At 49.0% G+C, this 12,703-nt stretch overlaps 1 protein-coding gene across 3 annotated transcripts; it reads left to right on the top strand.

The window, feature by feature from the left end:
- The first annotated feature begins 6,766 nt into the window (after positions 1 to 6,766).
- On the top strand, positions 6,767 to 12,472 carry LOC109469847 (COUP transcription factor 2-like). Of its 3 annotated transcripts, none has more exons than XM_019768587.1 (4): positions 6,767 to 7,373; positions 7,527 to 8,074; positions 8,246 to 8,779; positions 11,464 to 11,862. In XM_019768587.1, the coding sequence occupies exons 2-4, from the start codon at positions 7,561 to 7,563 to the stop codon at positions 11,736 to 11,738; spliced, it is 1,323 nt and encodes a 440-aa protein (XP_019624146.1). In that variant the 5' UTR covers positions 6,767 to 7,373; positions 7,527 to 7,560; the 3' UTR covers positions 11,739 to 11,862. The 3 variants fall into 3 exon arrangements, with proteins under 3 accessions (XP_019624146.1, XP_019624145.1, XP_019624148.1); XM_019768586.1 differs by having other exon boundaries at positions 6,770 to 7,373; positions 7,527 to 8,080; positions 11,464 to 12,472; XM_019768589.1 differs by lacking the exon at positions 6,767 to 7,373 and having other exon boundaries at positions 7,542 to 8,074; positions 11,464 to 12,239.
- The last annotated feature ends 231 nt before the right edge of the window (positions 12,473 to 12,703 follow it).

Raw genomic sequence — 12,703 nt, 5'->3', positions numbered from 1 at the left:
TTTGACAAATAAAAAGATATGTTTTAATTTTTTTATGTTTTTTTTAAGGAAGGGTTACTGGTTTTCGGAAGTTTGGGGTCCCAAATCGGTGTTTCACTGTAGGTTCCAATATGATAATACGCCGTCCGTCCCATGTTGTGTATCCCATGTTACAGTCGCAGCCCCGGTCAGCCAAATGTATGGCCGTGGTTGTGAGGAGTGAGTGTATTAAGCTGAATGATACTGGAGTAGGAAGGAAAGGATATGCTGTAGATTATCGACCGGCTTTCCTGTGCGCCGCGGTTAGCCTTCCGCTGATGAAATATTCACGACCAGAAACGACGCTGACCAACCAAGAATGTACCGACATCCTGCGGTCAGCCGACGTTGAACCTGTAAATTCGTCCCCTGCGCCGTCGTTAACATGAATATTAACCTCTGGCCGGTCGGGTTGTGCCCCTTCCCGCGGGCGTATTGACTCCGGCACAGGGGTTACGCTGCTAAACGTCCCGGGGATGAAACTATTCAGAAACATTGGCTCAGTAAGCATGCTAACACGCCGCACAGGCTACTGCTCAACCAGTAAACTAGCCTGGGTTCCAGACCCATAGCACACTGGACACAAATATCTCAGTGAGCCTAGCACACTGAGATATTTTGTGTCCAGTGTGCTTTGGGTCTGGCATCCAGGCTACCAGTAAACGTGTATGTGGAAACTGTTGGTGTGTGTGTGCGGACCCTGCCCCTCCCCTCGGGCGGTGTGACCTCCCTAACCCGTGGATCACCGGGGTGACGCACGTAACGTGCCAGAGCCCGCAGGGGACAAGCTCGTCCAGCCTCGTCAAACCTTGTTGACCTATCTGCCCGGGCATTTCCGCGGTTTGTACGGGCGGCTGACCCCTCTTCCTGTGCGTGGAGCTAGTCCACAGTTTTAACGCCCTGCACTTGCCACGGTGTTCGTAATCGCGGCTTACACGGCGGACCTGCCGATGGCTTCCCGCTAAATGCCTCCTCGGAGAATTCACACAATTAGTTCGATATTGACCCCTAATTGCTATTTGCTGGTCTGGTCGATGGCCTGGCCTGGCAGATCGCAACGCCTCAGCACACGTACGTCCGAATCAGGATAACACCTACTAAAAGGATTGGTGCTTTTTTTTTCGCCTGAAAATAATGTCTTGCTGATTAATAATAATATCCCACAATGTTGGCATTATTGGACTTTTCTATATACATTGTACTAGTAAGTTTTTTTTTTTCACCCATACCAATTGCATACTTAGCGATCAGCAATCTTTTTTTTATACGAGCTTAAGAAACGTAGGTAAAATTTACGAAGTTGTCCACAGTTACCTACGAGTACTAGTATCACACGTTTCTAAGTTGATCACTACGCGTATATATCTATAAAGTAAAAAAAAGTAAAAAAAGTCAGCCAACTCCGACCAGAGCTTCCGAAAATTGTGGCTCCCTTGTTATCGGCTTGTTTGGAAGCTGCAAATCTGTCTACAGGTTGAGGTCAGGGGGTAATTGGAGGCCGCGGTAAATACCGCACACTGTGTTAGACAGATAAAGGGTCGGGCCCGGACTAACACGCCGGTCAATAATTATTACAGGTCGTCGCCTTTTTTGTGTCTGATCATGAGATGATTCGTTAACATCCATAATGACCAATGCACACCTATATCCCCCTCCCAGGACGTTATTAGGGTCCCATCTCCGCAGACTGTATTAAGGTTTATTATGAGGAGAGTACAGGTGGGATGATTCGCGCTGTCCATCAAGTCCGCCGCTACTGGATTTAGATAAGATGTTCCAAACGAGTCAAGTGTTCATAAAACCGACCAACCTTGCGGCAACTTTTTTTCCTGCTGGCCTAACCTGAATGGTGGAAATCATCATGAATTATTCCGCCGGGGGACGATATATCAAGCCGAACAAGTGGCCGGACCCAGGAATGCATGTGGACAACTGCATTTTGATAAGGTTGTCCCGCACGATTAAACCAAGAATCACGACAAATACCGCTTTTGTACTTGGCTGGCCTATGGGGGTGAAAGGTGCGTCACCATGGAGGATAAGGGCGCCCCAGTGTTTTATCCACAGTGTACTTAAGACAGCTTGGAGATTATTGAAGATGAACCTGAGCAAGAAAAGCCTTCAAAAATATGTTTTGCTCGATTTGATAGCCCATATATCGCATGGATACCTCCCTCCGATCTTCCCTGTACTGGCTGATAAGGAAAAAATATCGCTAAGTCGGGACCCAAGAACATGATTCAAACCCTTTAAAGCCGACCCGAGGTTGGCTCGGTGAATACAGGGTGCACGGCGAGGCTGCCACCTCCTTAGTGTTGGTATTTCACACTTTTTAACGGACAAAACCCAGTTTTTGCCACGCGGATTATCAACGCTGTTATTATATCACTCAATGTCGATACGACCGTGACGCTCAATTAGGTGCCTAAATGTACCAGCGGTCATCCACTGGGTAGTATTTTTCTTCCCACTTCTAGGTTACCACCCCTTTTGTACAAGTGCGTGATATTGATGCGAAAAATTGTATCCCTTTTCTGAGCACAGGCAGCATTCCCCCCACTCCAAACCCTGCTGACACGACCCCTCCCGCCTTCTGCTTCTCGCTAGCGCTGGGAAAATCCGAGACAATTCCCTCCGAACTGGGGCCATCAATTTTTACAATGCTCTTATCTCTGATGCATTGCCTCTATTATGGCTCGATACCACACGCTAATTTTTCCTCCCCCCATTTTCGCTCTTATCAGCTTCTTAATCCGACATCATTACGAGGAAAGTGTGCCCAGGGAATCAGCACACCGGAGAAATGGACCACAGATAGAGCTGGAGACGTCAACCACTTTTTAATCTTCCTTACCCCCCGACCAAACTGTGCCCTTCAAATATTACACAACACAAACCGTCTGCTGCAAGTATGTTTCCCTGATCAATATCCCCTCAGTGGTTTTGGTTCATAATATAGTTTGCAACCTGACAAGAACCGGACAGAGTTTTTCCTACAAGCTGAGAAGGTTAAGTGGGACGGGTCAATAATGTGAAGACGTCTACCATTCCAAGGCACGAATAAGTCTACTTTAATTTTTTTCCGGACATTGTTCAAAACAGAATACTAGTATTTTCCTTACTACTAGTTTGTGGTAGGGACGTTCCTTGTCCAGGCAATATTAGGTAGGTGGCTATAGAATTAGTGCGGGGTATGGTGGACAAATTAAACTATTAGTCGCATTATGTGCTAGGCGACCTGGCTATTACAGCGGGCATAGTTCCGTACCGGTATGTGACAAGCAGGAACCCGCTATAAACGGTGGGCTACGCTCGGGCCGCCGGAAATAGACCCTCTCTATTATCGCCTTTGCACTTCCCTAATACAAATTGAATTCGGAGGAATTGACCCAGTGCGCCCCCTTGCCAAGCCGCGGACGCTTGGACACTTTTACAAGCCGGGTTGGAAGGCCGTGTAAACGTTGTTAACATCGGGTAGGGGCCAGTGCATAAAGCAGGGATGTAACCGCAGTGTGGCCTATTAACAGGTCTCTCCGTCGGCCTGCATTAGCAGGGCACGCGCCAAAACCAGATAGGGGAAAAATAAAACACTGCAGTTCCAGTCAGCGGCCAACGCCATAATTTTCGTCCCAATTTTTCGCATGGAGGACTCGAAAGTCATTTGTTAATCTGACCAGTTTTCCACCACTTTTGTGGGTTATAATCGATATCTGGCACAAATTTACAATGCCGCCAAACAAATGATAACTGCGTTCCGGTGGACTCTCAAATTTCTATTTGTGTGGTTTTGTAGTTTGGTAGTTGCGTAGCTATCAAGGGGTCAAATCGCACGCAATACTTCATAACCTACTTTCTTGGATATTGTTGCAAACTTAAACTTTTCAGTTACTGTTGCTGTGTAATGTATGTATTACCCCCCCCCCCTCCATATAATCCCTTGCCCATACCGCGCATGATGACGGTATAATGAAGGATCCGGTGGTGATAAATTGGACCAAATTTTTGTATTTTGTTGACCCTGTACGTCTTAAAACACCAAAGTCCACGGCGCCTCCAACCCGGGCAAACAACATGCCTGCAGAGCTAAAACGCGTCAGTGATAAGACTCCCCGCCTACCCCAGCCAATTACACATGCCTTAATTTATAACCCCGCCATTGTACATTCCTACGGTTTAAAGATGCTGTTCACGAGATTTGTTAAAACAGGTGGCCGAGGGCATCACCTTTTTGGAAACATGGGGATGATTTGGATTAAAGTCAACAAAAAAGGCAGCCGTGGCGGGATGACAAGCATTAGTAAGTAATACAAAGTGCAGGAAATTTCGTCTCAGGGGCCTAATCATTATAATCAAGTCGGTATTGAAACAATTAAAATGGAATTAGCGGAGCCGCTGAAATTGATGCGCTGTTGCACGGAAGGAAAGAGAAAGTTTTCACGGCTGATTCGCTGTCATATGTGCGGTTTTCGGCGCGGCCACCGTTTGCGCTGGGTGTCAGGTGGGCGAACAACTGAACGATGGTCCATAAAACTTCAAAGTTTATTTCTCGGTGAGGAGTTTACCCAGCATTTTGTGTTATCTAGTTACCGGATCGATTCCGCAAACACACATAATTGATTAACTGCATGTCAAACAAACAGGTGGGAACCAAGGCAGGCCGAGTCGCCGGGATGAAACCCGCCGCCGCCTGACGCTGTCACGTCGCCGGGTTGTGGCATCACGCAAAGGTTACGGCGATATGTAGATGTCACCCGCCGCGCGTACGCCTCGCACGGCCGAGGGTTTTTTTTCCGTGGCTACGTCGCCGCTATGATACATGCGGGGCAGGCGGCGGCGAGGTCGCCTGATTAATATCCACGGGTTTGATGCGTGTTTGCGGAAGATCAAATTTACTTTATTGCCCGTTGTTTTGACCTAACCTTTGCGGAGAGGTTGCGACACGCAGCCGCAGTGTCACCGGCAGAGCAGGGAGGTCTAGTTCAGGGCTTGGCCTCGCTCTGTTGTGGTCCCAACAACTTGGCTCGGGAAAATGGAAGTTCAAACACGAGCGATAACGCGGCGTTACTGTAGTTTAAATGACAGTGGAGTAAACCGGGGGACAGGGCAGGGCGATCGGCGTCGATATCTAGTAGACTGGAACTAAATCTGCTCTGAAAAAAACCCGTCGTTGGTGAGAAGCCCCCAGGGCGAGCAGTCAAAGCAGGGGCACTGTCTAAGGATTTATCGGCCTACAAGGTTCAGACTTGTTTATAAAGGCCGGGGTGGTAGGGGCAAGTTGCTCACGAATGCCCTCAACAACCGATAATGGAGAATGTCACCTCCTAAGAGGATAAAAAATCTGACCTTGGCTCTGCTTTAATACTCAGCATGTTCCATGCTGACCCCTTCGCGGCCTCTGTAAGGCTTCCAATTGACACGTACAGGTCCTTCAGAACAATGGTGTCTGCTTGGCCAAATGCGCTTTTTGTGAACGCGGATAATCTGTGCTCGGACTCCCACAGCAACGCTTTGTTTCGCTGAATGTACGTATGACTCAAGCCAGGCTGCGGCAGGGGAAGCTTGTGATAATACGGAGTACGGGGAGAAGTTTCCCGTGCGGAGGCGGTGTGTGGTGGGAGGTGTACGGGCTTTCCCACAGGACTGTCGCGAGCACAGACTTAACTGTTTGGCCTTGGTCGGGGTGAGAGCTAATTTGTAGGATTTGGAGAGTGAATCCCCACCGCAACACCTTACTGTACATTGCTGTGTGTTCGACAAAGGTCAGGCGCTTGACTCGTGTGGTTTCTGACTCAAAAAGAGCTCACTTTTGCGGTGCCGGTGAGCCCCGGGTCCCCAGTGGGCCTTTCTCACGGAAAGGGACGCTGACAGGGCCACGGGGCTCCGCGCGCTTTCACTTTTTCGGAGGGGGTGCGCGCGGCTGATGAAACATCCCAAGTAGCTGCCAAATCTTCAATTGATCATTTGAAACCGAAAGGTTATAATGTCACCGCCCCCTGTTGAAAATATTGTACAGTGCGACCTTTGTTTAAAGAACTCTTTACACCATCAATCTTGTAAGTGTCTGGCATTTGCCCTAAAACAAAAAGTTATATATACGCAGTATTTTGCATGTCAATGCCGGTGGATTTTGACAGTCCCCTCACGTCGCAGGTTGGAGGTGGCTATTGTTCGGTGCGTGAGATAGAGTTTAAATACGAACCAGGCTTCAGGAAAGGCTTCGCTGGGGCAGAGATTTAATTATTTTCGGCGGATTCCGACAGTGTAGGCGCTGAGAGCCAAAGCTCAAGCCAGACGTAAACGCACGCGGCCGCTCCGTTCGCGCCGGAGTGCGACGTGGTTTATGGTTTTATGGTGAACTGCGGCTGTGGCGGGCTCGTGGCCGGCGCACACACGCCCCCTTGAGAAGGTGGGAGGAGCTAAAGGGAGGGGGCGGAGCCGGGTGGAAACTTCACTCTCGCGCCTCCCCAAAACCCCTCTCGGGTCGGCCTCTTGGACCCAGACTGTAGGAGGGTAGAATTTCAGCCAGATCCCTTTCAGAGTGTGGAACTATTCTGCCCGGCGAGTAAGCCGAGAATGATGAATCGCTCACTATTTACTCGCCATAATAGAGGGACCCCATCTGGATAAAAATAGTGGCCTGGGCTGAGGGTTACGGAGCAGCCTGTTCGCCAGGCCGCGGCTCGGGCCGACACTTGCGTGCCGATACCGGGCGCAGGGATCGGTGGCTGCGGTCGGAAGGCAAAGGCAAGCCCCGCAAAATTGTATGGGTCAAGGAAGTGGCCGGAGCAACAAGGGGTCAGACCCTGCTATCGATTACACAGTCGTTTATAATTTATTGTTTGTGTAACTTATTGCTGGTGGGCCTCCCATTTTTCACACCTTGGAGTCACTCCGTCCGCGGTCGTTATAAACAATATTTACCGCCTTGATTGGCCTCCTTAACCACATGACCCGAACAAAGTGGATTTCCTATGTAAACATTCAGCGCAGGGATATATTGACAATATGTCCAAGATAATAAACGGCACTGCCAGCCAATGGGATCAGCGAGGGCTGCACGGCGTGACAGGCCCCCTTTACCCCCGGGCTATGACCAGTCGCCTTTAATTATCAGTTACTAATAGTCTCCTTGAACCCCCCTGACATGTCACTCCATATATGGTAGTAATTGTCATAGAAACCCGACAGTTTCAACACGAGTGTCAAAGTTCAGTATATACAGACATACAAGCACATCCTCTCATCAAAAAATTACTCCGCTGTCCGCAAAAGCGTTCAATTATTTTCTCCGCATTTCTCATTGGACTTCTCTTCATGAGAGGGGTGCTGTAGCGCCAAATTTTGGTCTCCTACACGTAAGTAGCCGACGGTGGGCGTTCTGCAATTTTGAGAATTTTCCGGGTATTTTTTGGCGCCCTTTCACGTATTACGTTGCGATCTGACTAATCTTTTAACCCCTGCCTTCTCTCTCCATTCGCCTCTCCGCCACCGCGACCGCCGGGCCGTAGCGGGTCGCAGTTCAGTGTACCCCGCCGCTGTAATATGGCGATGGCAGTCAGTACATGGCGAGAACCGGGTGAAGACCTCTCGAGCCCGGACAAGCAGCAGCAGCAGCCGGCACCCGTCCCGGGACCAGGGCCGCAGCAGCCGCCGCCGTCGCAGCCCCCAGGGCAGACGCAGCAGTCGACCCCGGGTCCGCAGCAGCCAGGGCCGCCGACCCCGAACCAGCAGACGCCGAACGGCGGGTCGATGCCGCAACAGACGCCGACGGCTCCGACGCAGCCGTCCTCTCAGCAGGGCCAACAACAGTCCACCCCGACCTCGGGCAGCCAGAGTCAGCACATCGAGTGCGTCGTGTGCGGGGACAAGAGTTCCGGTAAGCACTATGGCCAGTTCACATGCGAGGGTTGCAAGAGTTTCTTCAAGAGAAGCGTCCGTCGGAACCTGACCTACTCCTGCCGGGGCAACCGCACCTGCCCCATCGACCAGCACCACCGGAACCAGTGTCAGTACTGCCGGCTCAAGAAGTGTCTGAAGATGGGCATGAGACGAGAAGGTGTGGGTCTGTATTCCTCCATTCTTTGCTAATTCTTGGCTTTTCTGTACTTTTGAATTTGTTTTGTGAAGTCCGATGGTTACTATGCTTACTTTTGCGAGTGTGTAGGTGTAGGGGACAGGCAGATACTATCCTATATTAACATTGTGTGTCCCTTCCGTCACCGTCCAGCGGTTCAACGGGGCCGGATCCCCCCGACCCAGCACCCAGCCGGCGGCCAGTACGCCCTGACCAACGGAGTAGACCCGATCAACGGCCACTCGTACTTGTCCGGGTACATCTCTCTCCTGCTACGGGCTGAACCCTACCCGACCTCGCGCTATGGCACACAGTGTATGCAGCCCAACAACATTATGGGCATTGACAACATCTGCGAGCTCGCGGCTCGCCTGCTCTTCAGTGCCGTGGAATGGGCCAGGAATATTCCCTACTTCCCTGAGTTACAAGTCACCGACCAAGTAGCGCTGTTGCGCCTGGTGTGGAGTGAGCTATTCGTGCTGAACGCCTCACAGTGCTCCATGCCCCTTCACGTCGCCCCATTGCTTGCCGCCGCTGGCCTGCATGCCAGCCCCATGTCAGCCGACCGAGTCGTGGCGTTCATGGATCACATACGCATATTCCAGGAGCAAGTAGAGAAACTGAAAGCATTGCACGTGGATTCTGCAGAGTACAGCTGTCTCAAGGCGATCGTACTCTTCACCTCAGGTAAGTCGAGTGGGTGACCCACGCCACGCCATGCAGCCATGATGGCCGCCAAAACAAACTTTTCTACGCCCGGTCTGTCGGGTCAGATAGCCTTAAAACTAGGACACCTTCATTTCACTTTCCTCTCGTATTTACTCTGTAACATGGATACCTCTAACCTCTCGCTAGCTATACTTCTTCTCGGGGGGAGGCAGGGAGGTGTAGGTAGCTAGACGAGTGAGTACGTCGTGTGAAATAGCCTCCAAATGTTGTTTGGTATGTCTGTACACTGGCCTTGGGACACATACCCGGGTCACAGCGTTGAAAAGACGCGTTGCGAAATCAGGGGAGATCTTTTTGTGGACGGTAGTTTGCGCCATCCCCGCTCGTGTTGTGGAATTACTCGTGTGTGGAGCCGGTTTTACGCCGTTGTAAACGCCATGTTGACGTGGTGTGTCAGACGGCGAGGAAACTTAGGGGGTGGAACCCGTTTTGTGTTCATGAAAGGGGTTGGTCGTCAGGGAATTCAGCACGGTGTGAAGCGAGACCGAAAAACATCTGACGAGCCACCTTTTTGACAGTAGGGGTGAAATATATGACAGAAATATCAGGCAGACTAGACAGGCACGTCGCTAGGCTCTAGTGTACGTCAGGTAAGGAGGGGTGGTTGTGGGGCTTGTCTGTAGTAAGTGGTAGTACGTAGCGTGCAGACGACGCCGGCATTGCATGTGTATACACACACACGGCGTGCCTGCTTACCAATTCAATGCCGACATTATTACAAGCTACGGCGGTGCTCTGGGTTTCATCTTCACCAGTAGAATGATCTGCCCCACCACCACGCTATCTAGTAAGGGCCAGGCACTGGTTAAACACTCCAGTAAATTTCCTGACCAAATTTATAGTGTTCTCCGGCATGCCAGAACTACTTATTGATCATTCCCAGTCAATTTCCCCTGCAAAGTGTTACGTTTGTGATTGCCCCAAATCACGACTGAAAACGGTAGTAATCCGGAGCCGGGCTGGAGCTAACCGCGTGGCGGTTTGGTCGGTTATTGCTGTCAGTCTCTCTTCATATTTTGGCGGGACGACAGTGATGTTAACTTTGTTAGTATCCGGGGTTGATAAGCCATAGGCTCGGGGTCAATTCCACCGGTCACCCCGATAGTTACAAATCCTCCTTTGATTGTTGTGGTGACCCATACATGCCTGTGCTTACCTAATCCTTTTGTTGGCTTGCACTCTTTATTCGCTACTTCTGGAGTTTTTCGACGCTACAAGACATGCGTCTTATCTGTCTATCGACGTTTACTGGTGTTTTTGAAAATGTTTTTATGGCGACGAGGACAGGGGGCTATTGTTCTGTGTAGTATCTGCCATCCACGCGTCCTCTCAAAAGATTAGCCTTATTTGAGTAAATTTGTTGGCTACTATATTTTACAACTGTGCTTAAAAGCCTCGAGCCTTTTTTGGCAGAAACTCTAGTAAACGAGAGAAGCGTTTCTCATGTTGAAAAGTGTGTTTTTGCCAGCACGTGGTAGTAGAGGCCAGGTGTGTGTGTGTGATGCCACCCTTGCACTGAAGAGGGGGTCACGGCCGCATTGCCAACTCACAAAAAATGTTTGGAAAGTCAGTCAACTGTACTTGTATATGATGTGATTATCATGCGGGCCGATCTCCACCTCGTATTGTTTTGGTTCTTTGGGTGAGAAAATGTCGCCGATGTTTTTATCAATGCTTTTTATCGACGAGTTGTGTGTCTTAATGACTTCCCTGTCCACTGTTAAAGTGTCTGAGCCATGCCAGATATTTTTGATGACTCCGACTAGTTTGTGGCACTAGCAGTCGTTTTGACGCTACGTCTTATAGGAAATGATCTACTTGAACGGTACCATTGGTAGGAAATCTTCGCTTTACCAAGAAAAATTAAGTTGGTACTAAAGTTTGTTGATTGTTTTTGGACGTGCGGCGAAAGACGCATAGCTTTTCAAGCTTTTGATATTGCTTGGCATATTGTCAGAATGTTTCGGATATTTATTTTTGTGTGCACATGACAGAATGTAAGCCATTTTATGTTGCTGGCCCTTTCCGATGTTGTTGACGGTGTTTTTGGTGTGTCTTTCCGTGTGGTTTAGAGTCTGATGCCCACTTGTGTAGCCTGAAGTACTGGTACCATTACACCAAGGGGTGTTAGCTGTCTACTACAAAGTTAGCCTTGTCGTCCTAAGTGTTCTTTATTTTTCCTGGTGTCAGACCAAAACTTTGGCGGTTGTCTTGTAGGAGATGTTTGAAGGACTTTGAGTAAGGAATCTTCCCACAGAACTTGGTTGGGCCTAGGGTTCCCCACCGCACTTTCCGTTTCACACAAAGCCAAGTGAAGGGAGGTGTGTCACTTGTTATCAAACTTGCACCTTCAGAATGTTTAAAAATAATTTTTGGTACTAAGTTTAAGACGGGTGACTCTCCCGTGCGGTGCTTTATTTTGTGGGTTTTACTGTAAAAATGACACGGGCTCAGGGTAACTGTACAACTTCTGTCTTCTACTGACCTCCAGCTTTGGTCCCTTCTTGTCTTAGTGCCACTGACGTTAGTACTAACACTGGTCGATCTCGGTGAATTTTTTGACTCAGTGTAGTTTTTGTTGATGTTTACGGGTTTACCTAGTTGTTGACTCGGTGTTTCTCCGTTCCTGTGCCCCACCACAGATGCGTGCGGCCTGTCGGACGCGGCTCACATCGACTCCCTGCAGGAGAAGTCACAGTGCGCGCTCGAGGAGTACGTCCGGTCCCAGTACCCCAACCAACCCACGCGGTTCGGCAAGCTGCTGCTGCGCCTGCCGTCCCTCCGCACCGTGTCCTCCTCCGTCATAGAGCAGTTGTTTTTCGTCCGCCTGGTAGGTAAGACTCCCATCGAAACCTTAATCCGAGATATGCTCTTGTCTGGAAGCTCCTTTAACTGGCCATACATGTCAATCCAGTGAGTGACTTATTGAAACACAGTCCTGCGCACATAGCGTCGAACGGACATCTTCCTGAACCCACTACAGATGGATTCGCAAGGACTCTAAACCGACGAAGTCACCGTAGTAGATGAACGACTTGCTCTGAGCACAGCGTTAGTCCTGTACTACTCTACTCCTTTTGTAAAAAGGATCAAAAAGAAAAGTGTTATTTTCTCTGTTTTTCTTTTGTTTCGGAGTTTATTGATACCACATGAAATGTTCACCTTTGAAAAGCTAAGCCTTTGTCAATTGGTAAACTTATAACAGACTAGGGGAATTTTAACAATTTCGACAAAATGCCGAATTATGTGTCTATGTATCTTGCTGTTTTATATACATGGTTCCAAACCAAACCTTAAGTGATTTACTACTAATAATTTTGATATAACCTTGCTCTAAGTGTATGCTATCTTGCGTATGTAAAAACTTGTAAAGGAAATTTTTTGAAGGAAAAGAAATACGGACGGAAAGAAGCTCAAAGCTTTGTGGAAATCTGAATGTTGTCCTGGAATCATAATTTTAAAAATACAATCATGATATACATATACAAGGGTAATATAATTGAAGTATCGATGTTTAAAGGCGCTCACTGTGGGCGAGATATCATGGTGTTTGATCTTGTGTTGCTTCTGTTATATATGTTACTAAGGCTTTAATTTAGCAAGGTGTCCAAGACACCGCCTTTGCTTCATTAAAATATGTAGAAAAATGAACACCCTTTCCGTCCCCGTGTCCTTCATGTGGTGCAAACTTGTTCGGTAAGTCCCAGGCCCCGCGGGTAGCTGGTGTCGTCAGCTAGGCTGGAGCTTTTCCAGAGTCGTCCCAAAACTTTTGGTGCCAACTCTCCAAACCCCTGGACTGCAAAGAATGCAATCCACAAAAAGACCAGGGTCTCTGCCGAGGTTAAGCTGGTACATGGCTGTATTCAGTCTGACAACCCCACC

This window comes from Branchiostoma belcheri, unplaced genomic scaffold (assembly GCF_001625305.1).
Source record: "Branchiostoma belcheri isolate BF01 breed outbred unplaced genomic scaffold, Haploidv18h27 scaffold21, whole genome shotgun sequence".
Lineage (NCBI taxonomy): Eukaryota > Metazoa > Chordata > Leptocardii > Amphioxiformes > Branchiostomatidae > Branchiostoma > Branchiostoma belcheri.
Note: the sequence above shows the minus strand (reverse complement) of the source record. Positions and strands in the feature narration are given on the sequence as shown.

Coding starts and splice junctions, on each gene's coding strand:
- LOC109469847 (XM_019768586.1), top strand. CDS start 7,561: ATGGCGATGGCAGTCAGTACATGGCGAGAACCGGGTGAAGACCTCTCG. Junction 8,081..8,245: donor CATGAGACGAGAAGGTGTGG/GTCTGTATTCCT, acceptor GTCACCGTCCAG/CGGTTCAACGGGGCCGGATC. Junction 8,780..11,463: donor GATCGTACTCTTCACCTCAG/GTAAGTCGAGTG, acceptor GCCCCACCACAG/ATGCGTGCGGCCTGTCGGAC.